The 20,778-nt window shown below is 42.5% G+C and overlaps 1 protein-coding gene across 3 annotated transcripts in view; it reads right to left on the bottom strand.

Moving 5' to 3' along the window:
- Positions 1-20,778, bottom strand: part of cblb (Cbl proto-oncogene B, E3 ubiquitin protein ligase) — a 79,714-nt gene that overhangs the window by 58,763 nt on the left and 173 nt on the right. For 2 of the 3 annotated variants that reach the window (XM_079508155.1, XM_079508157.1), the window contains exons 1-3: positions 20,709-20,778; positions 19,327-19,500; positions 17,771-18,021 (exon numbers count right to left, since the gene is read on the bottom strand). The exon at positions 20,709-20,778 is cut by the window's right edge and continues 173 nt beyond it. In XM_079508155.1, the coding sequence (XP_079364281.1) occupies positions 17,771-18,021; positions 19,327-19,497 (422 nt within the window). In that variant the 5' untranslated portion in view covers positions 19,498-19,500; positions 20,709-20,778. Of the gene's footprint in view, positions 1-17,770; positions 18,022-19,326; positions 19,508-20,708 lie in introns of all 3 variants that reach the window. The other variant, XM_079508156.1, reaches the window with a different exon arrangement.

The raw sequence follows: 20,778 nt of genomic DNA, 5'->3' as shown, positions 1-20,778 counted from the left end.
CTGCCCCGCAATTAATATTGCATCGGAATCTAGGATATCCGTCCGCCCGCCCCACGGTTCAATCCACGGGACCTGTGCGCTACGGGTCGGCCCGCGCATCATAGTGGCTGCACCTGGGGTGGTGATGCACTCTCTCTTAAGTCAAAAGACTATGCCTGCAATATATGTTCACCATACCGTATAATTTTGCAGTAAAAAACATGCTCGACAGGAACTGTAACCAAATAATGGCCCGGTGCAGGCCGGTGCAAAAATAAATATTTAAATATTGCAAATAGAGGCCTAGTTCCTTTTAAACGCCTGGGCTCCAAATCGATTTTGCATATTAAACGCTTGGGCTACCATGTGGAACTAGATAAAGTGCCCCTTGGAGCACAGGTCTCCACCAGGGCAGGTGAGGTTGTGGCCTCCTGGTGGTGCTGTAATAGGCCACTGTGAAAAGGGTGCCATTTCTTCTTACGCCTTGGATTGGATGATATGAGGCATTTTGTTCCAAAAATGTGTTATGCAAAAATCCACCTGTTGGTGGCGCTATAACAGGCCAATGTGAAAAGGGTGGGATATATTCCTCAGCCTATAGTAGAAAAGTCTGTGAAAGATTTCACATAATTTGTATGCTGCAATCTGGAGGAGTAATATCAAAATATGTGTTTTACAAAAGTCGGCCTCCTGGTGGTGCTATAACAGCCGTTCTCGAAGATTTGGTTCATCGTTGGCATCCAGGGAGTGTTTGTGCAAAATTTGGCATCGACCGAGTTAACAGTGCCAGAGATTAGCTGGTAACAGACAGACGGACACACACACAGACAGACTCACACATGGAAGGAGTGCAAAACATGCTCTCTCCCCATGCCTTCGGCCTGGTGGAGACAAAAATACTGTACTTGAATGAAAGTACAAAAATATTAAGCATCAACATGTCCATTTGACTTTTTTAATGTGTAAAAATAATTTGAAAATAGCAGATCTAGGCCTACAAGTTCTTGTAGATCGACTATTTTCAAATAGCCCACATACATTTAGGGCTGAAGTGGTTAATGTATGTAAATCTGCAAACTATAGAAACTAATGTTTTCAAATAATTGTATTGGACTACAATAATTGCCCCTGAATAGAAGCTGAAGAGTAGAAGCCGAGTAGAAGCTGAAGTATTGAAAATTGGAAATACTACTTTATGCTACACGATAAAGTAAAAAAATACGTCAAAATTGCACATGAGGAAATGTACTTGGTTACTTTCCACCATGTGTGCCTGCCGCCCTGCACTGACAGTGCCAAGCCCGGTCTCGGTCATTTCATGCTCTTCCAGTCACCATTAGCCCTTTAATCAACCGAGGCCCGGCCTTAAACTGTCCACCGAGGCGCAGGGGTAGACGGAGGCAGATGGTTACATAATGGCTGTGATTTGAACGCCAAAAAACCTCCGGGTAGGAGCCAGGCAGCCTCATCGCCATCAACTAAAATCACCACACAAAAGAACAAAAACAACAAGCAGGATGCCTTGCATTTTGTGACATGTTTTTTCTTTTTTATCATTCGTCCCTACCGTCCTAATGACCCTAATAGGTGATCGAGTAAACAGAAAATAACCGGAAGTGAAAATCAGCTTGCCATCTGCCAACAGCAGAACCGTTTTCTTTCTTTTTTTAATCCATTTATCTTGGATTCATTTTCGAGATTGCATTTTTGTTTAAAAAAAAAACAAGCTTTATCCATGGCCCATAACTAAAGCGTTGATGAGCGCGGTAACAAAATGTATGTTTCGGATTAATTAAAATAAGATCGCGGAAGACATTACACAGCCATTTTTACTTCCGGTTTCCGGCCTGTGAGACTTTCGCCTTCGAAATAAAACTACCACTGAAAGGATTGTGGCAGGGTGAAATAACAGGGTTCTACTACTCTGTCCTTTCCATGCCCTATGCCAGTAGAATGGTTGTATAATACGTTGACAGCGCCCCAGGAAAGCCGGCCCATTCATTAGGGCTAATGTGTTCAGTATCTGTAGCGTAGCATGGGCACATGCTGCTGTGTGTGTGTGTGTGTGTGTGTGTGTGTGTGTGTGTGTGTGTGTGTGTGTGTGTGTGTGTGTGTGTGTGTGTGTGTGTGTGTGTGTGTGTGTGTGTGTGTGTGTGTGTGTGGGAGGCTCACTCCAGGCTACTTCCTTCTCAAGGCAGTAGGTACCCTTGGGTGGCTCTGCTGTGGCACACTGTAACTGTGATGTTAGCTCTCACATGACTTTTAAAGTGTGAACTTCAACCGCCTTTGAAAAGAAACCTGACACCAACCTGACAAATTATGCGTAAAAATCGGCTGCCGGGTTTGGCAAAGGAGCAAGCTGTAGCATCGCTGCGAGCGCCGTTGTCTGTTATTGTGGTGATGACACCTGCAGATGGCTCGGCTAAAACGGCCTCATTCTGTTTTCCTGTCACCTGAAAGCCATCACCGCTATCCTCATTTACAAGACTATTGTTCACATTTTAGCAGATTCCCTCCAGAACACGAGACTGCAAACAATTCCACACAGGACTTGTTATTATTCGAATGTAACGCGGGAAGCCAGAAAAGGTGGCAAATCAAAACACAAAAACAATAGCCGAATACTGCAAATATAAACTATAGGCCTACCACATGACATGTGATCTTTTTTGTTTCTTTAACATGACAGCCACGACTGCCGTAGGCAGGGGAGGGGAGAGAGGATAGTGGCAAATGCACCTGTCTGAGATATAAAGCGCTTATTGGATCCAGAGATAGTGATGATCCTAAAGACTGGAGGTTAAGGGTCAAGGCTGGAGGATGGGAGACTCGGGCATGATGATTGTTAAGGTCCAGGCTAGTTTGATGCCCAGATAATGGAGCTAGACACTTTGTTGTAGGATTTGGGCAGTGAGCAGAAAATGGGCAGCAAAGAAAATGAAGGAGCCCTAGAGAGATCCTTTGTGCTGGAGAGGCGTGGGCCAGACGTGTATGTGTGTGTGTGTGTGTGTGTGTGTGTGTGTGTGTGTGTGTGTGTGTGTGTGTGTGTGTGTGTGTGTTTCTCCTGCTGATAAGTGTAGATAGGGTGGAGTGGCCTTGGGGATTGTAATGGATTATATCAGGGACTGTGGCGTAGATGAGATGTCCATCACAGGCCTGCGGTAGCCCTGAAGGCTGCCTCAGTGCCTCAGCCACGTTGCACCGTGGCCTGGGATGCTCGCTTCTTTGTAGGGATGCACCGATATGGACATTCTTGGCCGATACCGATGTTTAAAATAACAATTTAGCCGATAGCCGATACTGATACCGATATACAGTATGTCTACTTCGTTTTTGTTGTTTTTATTTCCCCCTTTTGTGCCTGGGAAACAAATACTTTTTCAATGCAAGAAATACATGTTCTGAAACTACAGCTTGGTAGACTACAGATAACCAACTGCAAAATGTATGCTTATTAACAACAGATAGATATCGGCTACTGCCATCGGTTAATGTCAGTATTATTTGCCAATACCGATATTGACCGATAACAGCAATATCGGATGGATGGATGGATGGATGGATGCATGGATGGATGCATGGATGGATGGATGCATGCATGGATGGATGGATGGATGGATGGATGGATGGATGGATGGATGGATGGATGGATGGATGCATGGATGGATGGATGCATGGATGGATGGATGCATGGATGGATGGATGGATGCATGCATGGATGGATGGATGGATGGATGGATGGATGCATGGATGGATGGATGGATGCATGGATGGATGGATGCATGGATGGATGGATGGATGCATGCATGGATGGATGGATGGATGGATGGATGCATGGATGGATGGATGGATGGATGCATGGATGGATGCATGGATGGATGGATGGATGGATGGATGGATGCATGGATGCATGGATGGATGGATGGATGGATGGATGGATGCATGTATGGATGGATTGATGGATGCATGGATGGATGCATGGATGGATGCATGGATGCATGGATGGATGCATGGATGGATGGATGGATGGATGGATGGATGGATGGATGCATGGATGGATGGATGCATGGATGGATGGATGGATGCATGCATGCATGCATGGATGGATGGATGGATGGATGGATGGATGGATGGATGGATGGATGCATGGATGGATGGATGGATGGATGGATGGATGGATGGATGGATGGATGAATGGATGGATGGATGGGGAAACAAACAGCTAGAAAGAGTAGAATCTTCTCTACTATAATTGAAGCCCGGTCCAGTGGTCCAGCCAACCTGTATGCATGCGCACTACAAACTGAGAGCAAAGCCGTTGTCCAATTGTCTAAAAACCTTGCTGCAAAAATCGCTCACGGCTCTGGCTAGGAAAACATTTACTTTTCCACCTTCACATGTGTCTCCACTTCTTCTAATAATCAATATGAATCTTTCTGTTCCATGTCTCCCCTCTGTGAGACATGGAACAGACATGCGTCAGTGAATCCGTGGTATGAGTCTATCTATATGTAGCCTACACAATTACTCATTCAAACAAATACTACTTCTGTCCAGAACTCCACTGGTTACAGCCACGTGCTTTTTTTCTAGTACAAGAGAATAAAGGGGATGTTGGGAGGAGAAGACAGGAAGTATATTGGGGAGGAACCAAACCAGCAGCACCCAGCCAATCAATTTTAATTGTTTCTATCGAGCATTATTAGCATCAATTATTCAGTCGATTGCAGATCACTCGCGGAGCAAATAGATTGACGGTATAGTCCATTAAGAAAGACAGAGAGAGAGAAAGGGGAAGAAGGGAAAGAGTGAAAAAAGCTTCTAAAAGCTATTAATTAAATACAATTGCAAACAAAATGTACAGAATAAGTGAGAGCAACAGAGCAGCGTAATGAAGATTACAAAAGGTGTGGTCAGTTCAGACCATGACGATTGGATATTCACCTGATGTCCATATTTTTGGGCATTCACAAATTGTGGATCTACAAGCTCACAACGTACACAGTGTTGTGAGCTTGTAGACTGGCTATTGTATGCCATTTGTCACACGGAAAAGTATAGGGCTTAAGTGGTGAACTCGTTCATCCTCTCTGTGAAGCACTGAGCGGGAAATGGATGGTGAGACTGAGGAGGACGAAATCACATATAATTGTCCTGATGCGTGCTGGGAAATGGAGTCAATATTCAGAGGAGATGGGCAGGAGAGCATGTTGAGCAGTGCATGGTTCTCAAACATTTTCAGGTTGAGGACCCCTACCTACATTGCTATGTATTTGGCCGTGGACCCCCATCTGAAAAGGTTTTGTAGAGAGCCCACATTAGAGAAGATTTGTTTTGGTTTGATTATTCCAAATTGCTCATTATTGTTTCAAGATCTTTTCAAAATGTTAAAAAAATAGCAGATCTATAAGCTCACAATGCGCAGCGACAGGGTTACGGTGGTTGAACTGATTTTGATGCTACAGTATATTAACCATTTTATGAGCTTGTAGATCTGCTATTTTCGGTGAACGTGAAATTACTAGTAATTTAGCCTGGGGGACCCACTGGTCCCTCAAGGACCCCTCTTTGAGAACCACTGGCTTTGAGAATCTGACGGGGGAAACTCTCTGCAAGGGACCAAGTCAGTCTCATTATTAACTCTAGATAGAATTGGAACCCATTATACTACTGTGGTACTAGTGTCCAGTGTCCACTGTCCTACGTGGACCATTTATATCCATGCTATTTAGAATAACACACCTGTTGGGACACACACAGACAAACAGAGATAGACAGAGACGCGCACGCACGCACGCACGCACGCACGCACGCACGCACGCACATACACACACACAGAGAACCAACTTCACATTATGAATGTGTCGAGTTCTATGCAAACTAAGTATGACGTATGAGCTATTGTTGTCTAATTTGACTGCATACATCATATGGGGTGGGCCGATAGCCAAATGGGTAGGGGGCGTACCACATACATAGTAGGGTGGGCTCTAATGCCGGACAAAGCAACGAATCCACGATTCGACTACCAGGCCGGGCGGACCGTTTTCCGCACATCAATCCGTTCCTCTGCCCCAGTCTCTCTCTCTCTCTCTCTACTGTCAATAATGGCAGAAAAAAGCACCCCTTGTTTTCTTTACAAAACATCACATCATAATTATTCAATGTCTGACGCCATGACACTTTGCTTAGTCATAACAGATCATCACTGGACTGGAGTGGGCGAGTTTGGGGAAAACATTTGCACCCACTAATTCACCACTGGCTGCATGGTGGTGGGAACCCTGCTCCATTCCACAGGCTGGGTGTCAGTAGGAGACTGGGAGAAAACCTTAGTCACAGAGCAGTGGGCCAACCTAGCGACAACCTCCCCCCCCCCCCCACACACACACACACACCCTCTCACATGTGTCAATTACTACACTTGCGACATTTTAGCATGGCCATTTATGAATTCCGTTGGCACTATTATTTTCAACCATATCCCTATTTTCGGCGTGCCCTGAATTTAACACTCTCTAATACGTCTACTCTAAATAGTGCCTAATCCTACACCTAACCTACCGAGTTTTTTCATAATCATAATTCTAATTATTTAAGGAAAACCATACTAAAAACAACCATTTCTCCAGTGACACACACACAGACACATGTGTGTGTGTACACACACACACACACACACACACACACACACACACATGTGGCACACACATGCAGCACACGCACACACACGCACAGTCGCACACACACAGTCGCGCACGCACACACACACACACACACACACACACACACACACACACACACACACACACACACACACACACACACACACACACACACACACACACACACACACACACACACACACACACACACACACACACACACACACACACACCCGTGATCTTAACCTCTTGGTTCCTGACTGAAGCTCGTTTCACTTCCTCCTATGGTGCTCTGCTTCCTCCACAGATGGCTCTACTTTCTGGAAGCTTTACTCATCCCAGCCCAGGGTCAACACATGCTCTGCTGTGACATCAGCAGCTCCCCGCGCCAGAATGCTCTGGACACACACACACACACACACACATGCACGCACAGTCGCACACACACACACACACACACACACACACACACACACACACACACACACACACACACACACACACACACACACAGACACACACCCCACACACACACACACACACACACACACACACACACACACACACACACACACACGCACAGTCTCACACACGCGCACGCACGCACGCACGCACACACGTTGCTCATCGAATGCATCCTGTTATACACCCTTAGTTACACGTGTACTGTATGCTGTATGTTGCTGTCTGGCAGAAACCACTTATCTCCATATTTTAACTTTTCGTGTTTTTCATAAATTAACCCTACTTGATCATACTACAGCGTCACACAGAAGTAGTGGATCTACAAGCTTGAAAGTTTCTTTTGAGCTTGTCGATCTGATCATTTTCAGTTTTAGTATTTTAATCCTGAAAAGTAACTGTTTTGGACATATGAGGTTTCCACCCGACAGAGACAATGTCGGATCGAGGAAGTATTCTTATTCGTATTCTTTGAATAAAATACATTTAATGCAAGCAGAATTTCATATTTCTTTGCACGGCGGTGTAGTGGTAATATAGCAAGGAGAAGGCGTGTTGTGAGCTTGGAGATGTGCTGTTTTGGAAAATTATTGAACCTTTGGGAACATCTTAGAACGATAGCAATTGCAAAAGGATGACAATGGCTTAAAAATATATCATGTTCAAACCGGCAGGGTATGAAGAAGTTGACCATTGAGTGCCTATTCATCATTTCCTGTGGCATTACCTTAGTCATGCTCAGCCACTCCACCCACACCAACAGTCTCACAATCCGTCCGCCTACAGTCTGCATTGGTGAGTAGAAGAGGCCCTTCAAAGGACACTTTCGATACCACTGATGTTCTAGAATCTCTAGTCTGGATCATATTTCGGAGACTAACTCATTGAGGGGGATGAGCATTTGTTCACAACTTCACACTATGAATCAATCCCAGAGCAAACTGACCCGACCAAAAAATTCACAAATGTCGCAGCCAATTCAAGATCGATAGATCATTTTGTGTAGGACGTGCAGCCCTACCTTCCATTATATCAATGGTTCTCAACCTGCGGGCTGAGGCCCTACTGGTGGGCCGTGGGGATATTGTAAGTGGGCCCCCAAATAATGTTGAATGAAAAATGTAATCTCATTGTATTTTTGTCTTTAAAACCTTGGAAAAGGAGTTTTAATTGTGATAAACCTGCTCTGAAAATGCATGCATGCGCTGACCACTTAACACGGCCAACACTTACTTTTCAAGAGGGCCCTGAATCCCTGATCCAAAAAAAGGTTGAGAACCACAGCGTTAGATATGTCCACCACTGAAGGAGACTATCTTTGGATCAGAGAACTGATTTTGTGCATGAATAATTTTTCCTAGAAAAAGAAATTAGGACCTCGTCACAATTGTCACGCATTTCTGGAACGCAACATCCAAGGGATGTTTCATAATCACATTTAGCAAGCTAATGGATTGACTGATTTCTTTCTCCAGCATATCTCTCTCTATGCTTCATGTGGCAAAAAGGCTCGGGTGCACTTTTAATCCTTCTGATTTACAGACAATTACTTTAGGAAGCTGCTAAAGGCACAGTTGTCAAGGCTGGCTATAAAATGTCCTGCTGTGCAAATCACTTCAGACATGCTCTGTCGCTACATCTTGGAAAGGCACAAGAAGAGAGTTCCCACTGAGGCCGCCCGTGCTAAAAACATATGACCTCATGGCAGTGCGAGCTGCTTTGGTTTAAAGAGTTCACTGAATGCCAAATGTCGTGTTAAGACATGTTTTTTTTATCCCTGCCATAAAACACTATCTGGCAAATTTTACAATATGAACATTTTGCATAAACAAATATGTATATGGCTGGAGCCACTGTTTGAGACACTGCAATACAATTTGTTTTAGCTATCAGCATGTGCATTAACGGCAAGCGCTTGACTTTCAAACCACAGCCATGACTCATGCAATATAGCGGTCAATGCTGATTTACACCCCGACCAATAAATGAATGTATTGATTGTTCCCTGATTCAATTTAAGAAGGCATTTTCCTTGACATATTAAAGTCAGATGCTTGCCACAAAAAACTTTCAATCAAGGGTTTTCTAAACAATTGCATAATAAGCATTTTAATATTACAGTCATCATCTCGACATTCGGGGGCAGCTCCTTCACGGAGGAAAAACGGTATGTTATACAGCTGGGTCTGGGCAAACGACATCTCATATACTGTAGTGAATTGATCCATTTCACCTCGGAGAGTTATGAACGCCACGCCACGGCTCTAGTGTTTGTCAATGTCATTTTGTGCTGCAGCTGCAGGTCTCCCTCCGGAGAGAAAAGATTTCATCTCGTGAAGCATAACCCCAGATAAATAAAGCATTATGTGAGCTGCTTTGTCCCTTTAATGCCGACGTGTATGATGAATTGTCCATGCTGTGTTTGATCTCAAGTGCGGGGGGATTGAATGGAGCTTTTTCTGGGCTCAGCAAAAAACAAAATATATAAATAAGGAACATTTTCAAGCAAGGTGACTGATCCCCCTTTGCTAGTGCACAGAGTCTAATCATTGCTACGGTGCTCAGGTGCCAAAGGTTTATTTGGAAAATGAAAGCGCTTAATCAAAGGGCCTCCTAGGGAGAGTGTTGGAGAAACTAATCTGCCTAATTAAAATAAAATTTGGAGCAGGTTCAGAGGGTAAAGCGTTCTCATTCATAACAATAGTGAGAATCGTTAAATAGAACGCGTTTGTCCCTGGATTCTTTACTGGCAAATATCATCCCAGAGGAAATAAATTACAATTAACTCAAAGACCCTGTACCATTTCAAACAAGAACACATTATCTTATGATTGTTTGGGATTCAGTTTTTCCTTCTTCTTCTTCTTCTTCTTCTTCTTCTTCTCCTCCTCCTTGTTTTCATCCATTTCTCTAACTCAGTCCGTTACTTGAGGTGCTTCATTACTTTAAGCCCTATTTTATACACAAGCTATTAAAAAATAGCCAAAACTGACAAGCTTGCAACGTGTGGCATTGCAGCGCTTTGTGAGCTCAAAGATGGGCTATTTTTTAACACGTGTGGAACAGTTATTTTTTACTATTAAAACGCTGTAAAGATTGACATTTGAAAATGTCCACCTATAATGTCCAAATCTGGGACACTGGGGTGAAAGTGGTTCATATTCCTATCACGTCCATTTGCGGTGCAGCATGTGGACCGCAAAAACACAGCGTGGGGGAGAGGGGGATCAGCTGGTCAGATGGAGCTAGTCTGGGACAATAGTGGGAGGATATAATACAAGGGGTGGGGGAGTGAAGATAGACAACATCAGCTGCTCAGAAATGGGGTGCAGCCTGCATGGGGTAGGGTTCCGGGGGTGACCACCCGCCCGTCGGCTAATCAGTCGCGTTAAGAGACAGACGTGTGCGAGACCAGTGCCACAAAGACACAGCAGGCCACACATGCGGACATGGCCATGTCCCTTGAGCAGCCAACATACCAGATGCGTAACTGCTTAAGCCTCATTGTCTCCACCAGGCCGAAGGCATGGGGAGAGAGTATGTTTTGCACTCCGTCCGTCCGTCCGTCCGTGTGTCCGTCCGTCCGTCCGTCCGTCCGTGAACAGCTAATCTCCGGCACAGTTAACCCGGTCGATGCCAAATTTTGCACACACACTCCCTGGATGGCAACGATGAACCTCTTCCCCAAAATTTCCAGAGCGGCCTGTTATAGCGCCAACAGGCGCTTTGTGCAAAACAAGTTTTTGGACAGTACACCTACAGATTTTGTCCAAACATCACGCAAATTGGTACACAGTCTCTCTAGAGCCATTCAACAAAACGGGTCTTTCAGATTTCTCAGACTCCATCCTGATTGGCTAAGATTGGCTTCCAAAGTTCGCAGGAGTGCTCAGTTTCAAACAAAATGCGGCAAATCATGAACACATTGTGTGATTTCCGTGAAATTGTGCACGCACATTCCCACTAGGCCGAGGAAGAAATGCCACATGAACACACACACACACACACACACACACACACACACACACACACACACACACACACACACACACACACACACACACACACACACACACACACACACACACACACACACACACACACACACACACACACACACATTGCTCCAAACATTTTGCCAAACATCACACCCACACTCCTATCCTCCTGGTGGAGACCTGTGCCCAGAAGGGCACTTTTTCTAGTTTATACTATAGTTGCGTGCTGGTGTCGTGCTCAGTAAATAGCAGATATACAAGCTCACGAGTCACCACACACGCATCACATTCTTGACACGTGGAGCTTGTATATCTGCTATATACGGCATTCAACACTGGCATGTAACTAAGTAAAAATCAAGCTTTAGCTCTGCTGGTTCTTCAAAGAAACAAACCCAAATATTAAGAATTCTTTCTCTTTGTCAAAGGATATTTATTGTACTATTAAGCTGTAAAATACATCATCTAAGTTTTGCTATTATTGTCTAACTAAGGAGGCAGGGCGAGCCTTTCTGCTCCTCCTTGCACTTCCTTGAGGGTTTCCCTCAAAAACAAACATTGATGAGTATTGATCTTGACTTAGAGACCAAGCTCTCTTGATCCCCTGAGTGTCTACTTGGGTGTGATTCAAACAAAGTGACAGCCACCTCCTTAATTCCAGAGTTTTACAGCCCTTGCCACATCATGGATGTTATATTGCCATCCGTCCGCGTGCCCATGGGCAGTTTGGGCAAGGTGGGATATCTATAATGAACTCTCATGGGCCTTTTATTTAACAGCAAAAAGGTGGTTGCACACTGGCGTTTTTCGTATTTTTAGCAGCGATTTGCCATCGGTTTTCTGAAAAACGCGGCCAGTGTGCAACCACCTTTAGTGCAAAATTACTGTACATCATTAACTGTGTGGGGTCCTCCAGGGGTCTATATTTGGCCCCCTCCTATTTCCCCTCTACAACAAATATCTTTGCAGAAAATAGCCATTGCAACGTTGCATGACCTCGTAGAACAGCAATTTTCACATTTTTTTTACGAACATTCGCCTATTACCAAATGCCCAGAACGGGGACTCTAGGGTTCAACTGGAAGTGGTTAATAATAAAATGAGAGCACCAAATCCTCAGACATTACAAAGGAATAAAAGGGGATTTTGTTGAGAAATGGGAACTCGGTACCCGAGAGGATATTAGAAATGAAAAACTTAACTAACTCAGACAGCAATGTAACGCGTGAAGGGAACTGGGCAGTGTGTGTAGAAACTAAAAGTCAAAAGTATGTGAGCAGAAGTGTGCATGTCTAGACGTGTCCAATATGATGCCCTCTTCCATTTGTGTTGAATCCTACTTCTGACGTCTAAAATGTGTTTGACTTGGCTTGAAATAGAGTGAGGAAATATTTTGTACGTTTAGGTTCCAGCTTCACACTATTAACGCTACAAACCATTTATAGCCTGTCCTTATTTACTGTCATTTGATGTGGTTGGATTATACAATGTCTTCTACACAGGGCATGCACGCACACAGACATAGAAAATTTGTCATGGCAATACATCTCCACATGATTATCTAGCAGCCACATGGACAAAGCAGCAGGGTATTTAAATCATGGAACTATAAATATTGACTCGCAATAACAGACAAACTCCAGAATTTGATCACTGTCCTGCAATGTGAGAGAAAAGGACTTGTTTTACTCTTAATGGCAAGAAAACAAATATATAACAGCATGCTACAGTGTGTTCAAACTAATTACAATATAAATAACATCTTTATATTAATGGCCAATTATGGAAAAGGTATAAAATGAACGGATGCTACAACACTCCTCATCAACACCCTCTCTTCCTCTATCTCCTTCCCCCTCTCTTCCGTCTTCTTCCAAGATATTTCTTGGCAAAAGAAAGGGAAGATAAGACAGAAGCAGATACAGTATGAGATGTGACTTGGAATCCCAAAAAACTGAAAGTGCTGGTAATCAGATCCATCTATATAGCATACATTTGGCACAGGCTTTTGTCAACAACATTGAGTTCTGAAATGCAGTGAGTCAGTGACTGCATTATGGTCCTTTCGCCTTTCAAGTATGGTAATTATGTGCGCTGTTTGTATGTTGTTGCATGCTGTTCGTGTTTATGCCAAAGACATACTGCGCCAACACAAGCACAGTCTTTTGGGAGTCAATAGAGGAGGGGCAGTTAATGAGGGAAAGAGAACAAGGGAGGACAAAAGCTTAATGAAAACAAGAGATAGAGAGACAGAGACACAAAGATCAGAGGGAGACAGAGACACAGAGAGAGGTCTACAGAGGCAGATAGAGACCCTGGTACTAGGTGACACATTCAGAGTGAAGCCAGAGAGGAAATATATGAACAGGATGTAAAGTGCATGGGGATTTTCCCCTCCCTGCCTCCGCTGTGCAGGTGGCAATGGAGAAAAGTCCTGAAAAAAAATCACTGAAGCCTTTCTCTCTCACTTTTGGCATATTTATTTCTCATGTTACAAGATCAAATGTGTAACAAAATAAAATCTAAGAAATTTTTTTTATTTCATGCTATATCGGTATAAGAATATGTGTGTTGCAAAATCTGATCATAAACAAGAGATGGTGACTGGATAGATAGTCCATGTTTTCATGTGTTTTTGTCAGTATATTGTTTCTGAAAAGTAGTTTTCCATCTCTCATTTATTGCCTTATTACTTTATGTGGTTCCTACGTTGTCTGTATCTCTCTCTACATCCATTATTCTGGTCAACACTAAGTGATCATAATGCATTTAGCCCCATTGTTAAAGAGGAAATCATGCAAGCCCAAAGGCAATTTGTGTTGTGATAATTCAAATGAAATGTAGACTATAACATTCAATGTTGTCTCCTAACTAGTCCCATTAAACCATTCATAAACATTTAGTTTGGTGATTTCTGGTCAAATGTAACTTAATTATCTGCATTGTGAGATCTGACATCTGAACATCAATGCATATATTTGAGTAAGACTCCCCATATCAGTGGTTTTCATTCAACCAGTGGTCCGGGGACCACCAGTGGTCCTTGAGTGGGTTCCAGGTGGTCCCTAGCTAACTGTTGGAAAGTAGGCAACCAATTGGACCCTTTAACTCTTGAGAGTGTAAAATGAAACCAAATGGACCCGTAACACAATTAGAGAATGTAGAATAATTATTATTTTGATCAATGCCTGTTATCTCTCCTATGGTACCACCATCGAATTTGATTTGATGAATTGAACATGGTGGACCCTCTTGTAAACAAGTGTAATGCTTAATTGGGTCGTCCACTCACAGTTAACAGCCTTTGTATTGAGTTTGTGCTTGAAATGTACTGTAATTCTGCAAACTGTTAATAAATATTTCAATCAATCAAACAATCAATCGATAGTACACCATGGAATTGTGGACAAAATCCTATCCAATGACAACAAGATGTTCTATGTCTTTGGTCTGAGAGGCTAAATCTCATCAAATGGTGGTCTGTTGCTCAAATGCCGAATAAATAATGGACCTTGATATGAAAAGGGTTGAAACCCCCTGCCCTATACAATGATGACTACAGCAGCAGAAAGGGTTGAAACCCCCTGCCCTATACAATGATGACTACAGCAGCAGAAAGGGTTGAAAACCCCTGCCCTATACAATGATGACTACAGCAGCAGAAAGGGTTGAAAACCCCTGCCCTATACAATGATGACTACAGCAGCAGAAAGGGTTGAAAACCCCTGCCCTATACAATGATGACTACAGCAGCAGAAAGGGTTGAAAACCCCTGCCCTATACAATGATGACTACAGCAGCAGAAAGGGTTGAAAACCCCTGCCCTATACAATGATGACTACAGCAGCAGAAAAAGGCCAGTGGCACCTCTCCGCGTGTGACACTTCCCAAAAACAACTGCCTGTCTCATTGCCCCACTTAAAAATACCACGTTCCCTCTCACCCAATTCTCTCTGCCCTCCATTCACGATGGGAGCCCGTGGCTGTGCTGTGTGCCCTCCAACGCAGCATAAGGATCACTATGTGGGATGATTTAAGTTCGCATGACAGGCCACAAACCAAAACCTCTGTCCAATATGTCACAGCTTGCAGCGGCGACTGTAAGGGGGGCAATGTCACCAAGTAGCTGCGTGACAGGAGGAGATGGAGTGTGTGTGTGTGTCCTTTCTGTCACCCCACAGTAATATCTCACTCATCATCATCATCATCATCACCATCATCATCATCATCATCACCATCATCTAAATTATTATCAGGTTGCCTCAGCTTACATGTAATGTTGGACAATGATTTTAACAGCAACGTTTAAGCTAAGACTTTGAAGCTCTTCAACAATACTCATTATACCACAGTAAGTTCCGAACTCACATTGTGATTGGCTGAACGGCATTGTAATGAGTGCCAAAGTCCTCCATATAATTGCACTCGGAAGACATCCACCTGATTTAGCTTACTTCTATTACGTAGCAACAGCTGCCATAGCTGGTTTTGCTTTCTAATCTCTAGTGTAGTGGTTTTCAGCATGGGGTCCAGGCAGGGGAAACCCAGGAGTCCTTGTAGCTAAATAATCTATAGATTAGGCACCAGATGGACTGTTACAGGCAGTGGTGGAAAACGTACCCAAAGAAGTACCTCATAGTATCAATACTGCAATGTAGAAATACTCTGTTACAAGTAAAAGTCTGGAATAAAAAATGTACTTGAGTAAAAGTACAAACGTATAATGCCCTTTAAAAAGTACCAAAAGTAGAAAGCACTCATCACTGTGTCGCACACATTGTGAGCTTGAACTTGTAGATCGGCTATTTTCAAAATGCCAAAAGGTTTATAGGGCTGAAGTGGCTAATTTTTAGTTTTGTAATAATAATCAAAATCTTCAAAGGAACTAGTAACTAGTACAGTTTTCAAATAATTGTAGTAGAGTAAAAGTATAATATTTGCCTCTGAGATGTAGTGGGAGGAGAAATAAAAGTACTGAAAACTTGAATTACTCCAGTAAAGTAAAAAGAAATACCTCAAGGCTCAAAATTGTACTTAAGTACAGTAGTTGAGTAAATGTACTTTCCACCACTGGTTACAGGTCTGTAACCAGAGCTAATATAACATTGAGGATTTTACCATAAAGATCATCTTTTCAAATCGAGGGGTCCTTGAAATCAAAGATTGAAACCATTACCCGGCTTTGTCAGAGTACTTAGTGCAGTGGCCGTTATCAGAGGACTTGGAGGTCAATCTGTGACAGACGTCAGTCATCTAAATCTATGACGCATCCATGGATCTCCATATTTGGGCATAAACGGACACAGACAGACACAGCAATTTCTGGATTTACAGATAGAGAAGTAGATACCTGTACATTGTATAGTAATTGCAATAAAGGTTGTGCTGTACTGTGATAATGGCATAGGTGTGCTGACCTATGATCAAATATCACTGGTTTGATTCCCTCTCCTGTCGTTATTATTGCTTAAATATATCAGTACTCTCCCAATGCTAATCTGCAGTATCATGTCAGATATTGAATGAGATGAGATGGGTACGCTCTGCCAAGACTACCCCCAAAATGGTAAAATTGTGATATCTCAATAGCCATAGTTTTTTTTATATATTAAAGATGGAGTGCCACAATTTTTGTATTTTAACAAATACTTCTTCCTCCTTATATAACAATAAGACCTGATGATCATGTTTTAGGGTGGGAAAAAAAATCATGGCACTCCATCTTTAAGAAATACAATGTGTGATAGAGGTCAGTGTGTGGTGTGGGTCAGAGTGTGACACAATGTTTCGGAATTTCATTAGGTTTTCATCATATCAAAGTATTTCCAAACTCATTTGCAGCCATAACGTTTAGCTTACCTCTTAAGTTTACAAAAAAAGAAGTCACAAAGAAAAATGTAACTGCTTTTCACAATGAAGTTTGAGTCATCACCATTCATGTCTCCATGGCAATGCTTTTGAGTGAGCAATGAATTGAGCCCATGGAATAGCAAGCCCCGGTAACAACTCATATCCTGTGTCTATTATTTTATACTAAAAAGGCATTGAGTTCTAAAACAAGTCCACACTGCAGCATTCTTCCAAAATAAATGTGTCCACAGTCACGGTGAGGGATCTTTTCATATTACCTTAAAGGCATTTCCTTTATATTACTGTAAAATGCCTTCAAACTTATTTTTAGAGGTGCTCCGATCACGTTTTTTGGGACTGATCCCGATCACCTATTGTTTTTCCTCACGATCGGCCAATACCGATCTTGTGCGAAAGGGGAAAATTTGAATATTTCCAAAATTAAAACCCACGTCAAAACTGTTCTCGTGTGTGTGTGGCAAGGAAGGGGAGAATGTTTAGCCCTGATACAAAGATGCAAAACGATATTATTAAATTGCAGAGCGAGCACCAATCGAATCCTTTGGAGTGAAAATCGGCCAAAGCGCCTCTACTTATTTTGATAGTCGATTGCACATCTTGCCTTGGCTACGCTCAACCTTGAAATGCCTTTTTAAACTGTTTTTCCACATGAGAGAATCATCTTGGTACCTGGCCGGTGCACACAAGTCATGGGCCGCAGCACTTTCAGTCCTACTGCTGAGGAAATTAAACTAAAATGTAATGTAACCATCCAGAAAGAATATCACTCTATGTGTGTAAATACGTTTCTCTTACCTGTCCTGTGACTGCTCCTCGTACATCCTCTCCTTGCCCTCTTTGAAGAGCCTGATGGCCCGTTTGGATTTCTTCATGAGGCTGTCAATGTAGATTTTAAAGTATTCATTCTCACTGAGCTGAGTGAGTCTCTGGCACTCCTCATATTTGCACAATATTAACCGTAGGTGCTGGTAGGCGTCGGGTAGAATATCCAAGATGTACGGTGGGCTGTTTTTCAGCTGGAGCCTGGGATTTTGGCAGAGGCGGACCTGTGACAAAACACAGCAATAATCACTAGGAGCTCATGGAAAGCTCCACACTTTAGCAAAGTTGACAACATCAGTGGTTCTCAAAGTGAGTTCCGCAGACCCCCAGGGGGTCCTTGAAGCTCAGTCAGGGGGTCGGCAGCAAAATGAGTTAATGATGGCATCAAAACGGTTTAAATACTTTACCCTATTTTATGTTTGGTAATTCAAAAATAGCCGATCTACAAGATCACAACATGTTGCGATGAATTTTATTTGAAAAATGAAGAATAATCTTGAAGATTTGTAACAACACAAATTTTGTCTTAAGGGGGTCTCTGGCACAGAATCTTTTCAGATGGGGGTCCGTGGCCAAATACATATACATTGGGACTGTTGACATGAAAATGTTTGAGGCCCACTGCACTACATCACAGCAATTGGCTGAAGGGTTGTTTAGATTTGGCACACGTAAGAGTAACCAGAATTGGTGTGTAATTGTGCATGATAAATGTTATCAAGTGATTTGGCCATATGAAAATTACAGGATATATTGCATTAAAACGGACAACAATATTAGCAGCATTACGCAAATAACATTTTGAATAGTTCAGATAAACAGTCTCTCTTTAAATCCGCTAGTGTTACTATCCTATTCCCTGGTATTATTGCAGTATTGCTGACAGCAGAGAAAGGCTAATATGCAAGTTAACATGGCTAAAATACCATAAAGATCATATATATTTATATATTACAAAGCTATAATAAGGGGTCATATATCATGTTTAGGCATATTGTGTACAGTGTACACTGTGAGCAATTAACTTCACCCAACCTCTGCATGAAAAAAGTAAAGAGTGAAGACTACAGTACACAATAAATCTAGTGTTAATGAAACTCTGAAGAGTGTACAAGACAAGAGTGTTCTTAGCCCTTCAGAGTTATATCCCCACTGAGGACTTTGGTGTGTATTATCATGTTATAATATTAGAATACAAGAGCGCTCGCCCTGGGTCAACTCTGGTGACCTCGGAACGGTCGCCCCCAGATATTCCTAAACGTAACCTCAGTAAAACTAAGCCTAAACCTAACCTTATTCCTAATCTTAGCCTCAGTAAAATTATGCCTAAACCTAACCTTACTCCTAATCTTAGCCTCAGTAAAACTATGCTTACCCTAAACTAAACCTTATTCCTAACCTTAACCTCAGTGAAAAACAAATACAAGAACAGCTGGGGGCGAGTGATCCGTGCAAAGAAATGGGGGCAAGTGTGTTTTGGGGCGAGCCTTCCGGTTACCAATATTATTACTGTAGTTATCTTGACTTACAACTTTATCCATGAGTTTCCAGGTTTTCTCCACAGTCCGCCGGTCCGCAGCAGCTTGTTTCGGAGGCCCGACTGCATCCTGAATGGCATCGATGATGCCCAGTATACGACCTTTACTTCGGTTGGGTCCACCACGTCCACCTGGGTTTCGGCCACTGAGAGCAGTTGCCATTTCCTACACACTCAGGTGAACACACATAACCAACTTAGTCATAGAAACAAGTTACTGCTACTGATGAAATGTCTTGAGTATATACTGTGTTTTTCATTCTCTTAAATGTTTATGGGTGTAAACAATTAAAATAGTGAAGAAAAGTAGTGTAAACACAATATTAATAGGATACTTAGTTTATCTAAATAACACCATACATTGAAAGGACTACAATGGAAATGATCTCTTGTGCTTTATTGTGTTCCTTTAACAACGATTGTACAGAGATATGAGCTCCTGCGACGAAGCTGAGCATGATATTATTTGTGTCTCATATATTTATCTTGTGAATAAATAATGTCAATCGGTCAACCATCCATCAAAACACATCTTACACCTTTCTAATGGCTTGGTGACTTTTTATGAGGAGAATCTCAACATCTCACAGCATGTGGGCAAGTGAGAGAAGCATCCTGCACATTGTTTATTATGGTCACTGTAGATAGCTCCAATAAATTGTAAATAGCATCATTTGACAATGTTATTGCTCTTCTAGCCCCATAAGCAGCTCAATAGCTTCCATAGTAAGGCATGTCTTGTAGTTGATAAATGCCTAATATTTCTGTTTGTGAAAGGCATACAAATATGTCAATAGCATTTCATTATTTATAGCTATAGGATAATATGTCAAGTGGGTTGTTGAAGTGAAACCATGTGAAATCCACGAATCATAGCATAGCTTCCAAAAGAAATACAGCATTTGCATCAATAATATTATATGTGAGTCTAATCAGAACGTTTAATCTAGACTGATTTGGACTACAGTAACTTGACATATAGTTTGTTTATTAAATCTGAGTGAGTAGTATAGTTTCCAACCACACATTCAGAATGCATGATGTGACTGTGTGCACACGTTTATAACGAGGTAGTGCGCAAAAAGTATTGGTTGGTACAACCGTTCAAAACTTACTACCTTTACTACAACGCAAGTTGTAGGGCGGACTGGGACGTGCTTGTGAGATTTATAAACATTCAAGTTATACAGTGTCAAATAGAAACTGGTACGTATGGCTGGCAAAACTAAAAGCTATTCATTGTAAACATTAACCATGCAGGTTCGTACACCCACTGTTGCTTCTTTTGCGTGTGTGTGTGTGTGTGTGTGTGTGTGTATGTGTGTGTGTGTGTGGTCGGCCACGAATTAAAAACAAAAAGTCCTTTAAACTTACTGCGAACGCCACCAACGTAGGAATGTCGATGGGATCTGGTCTGGATCGAACTCGGTCCACACAACATCCA

The sequence above is a fragment of the Electrona antarctica genome (genome assembly GCF_951216825.1).
Source record: "Electrona antarctica genome assembly, chromosome: 8".
NCBI classification, from domain to species: domain Eukaryota; kingdom Metazoa; phylum Chordata; class Actinopteri; order Myctophiformes; family Myctophidae; genus Electrona; species Electrona antarctica.
The sequence above is the reverse complement of the archived record's forward strand: the minus strand, read 5'-3'. Positions and strand labels throughout refer to the sequence as shown.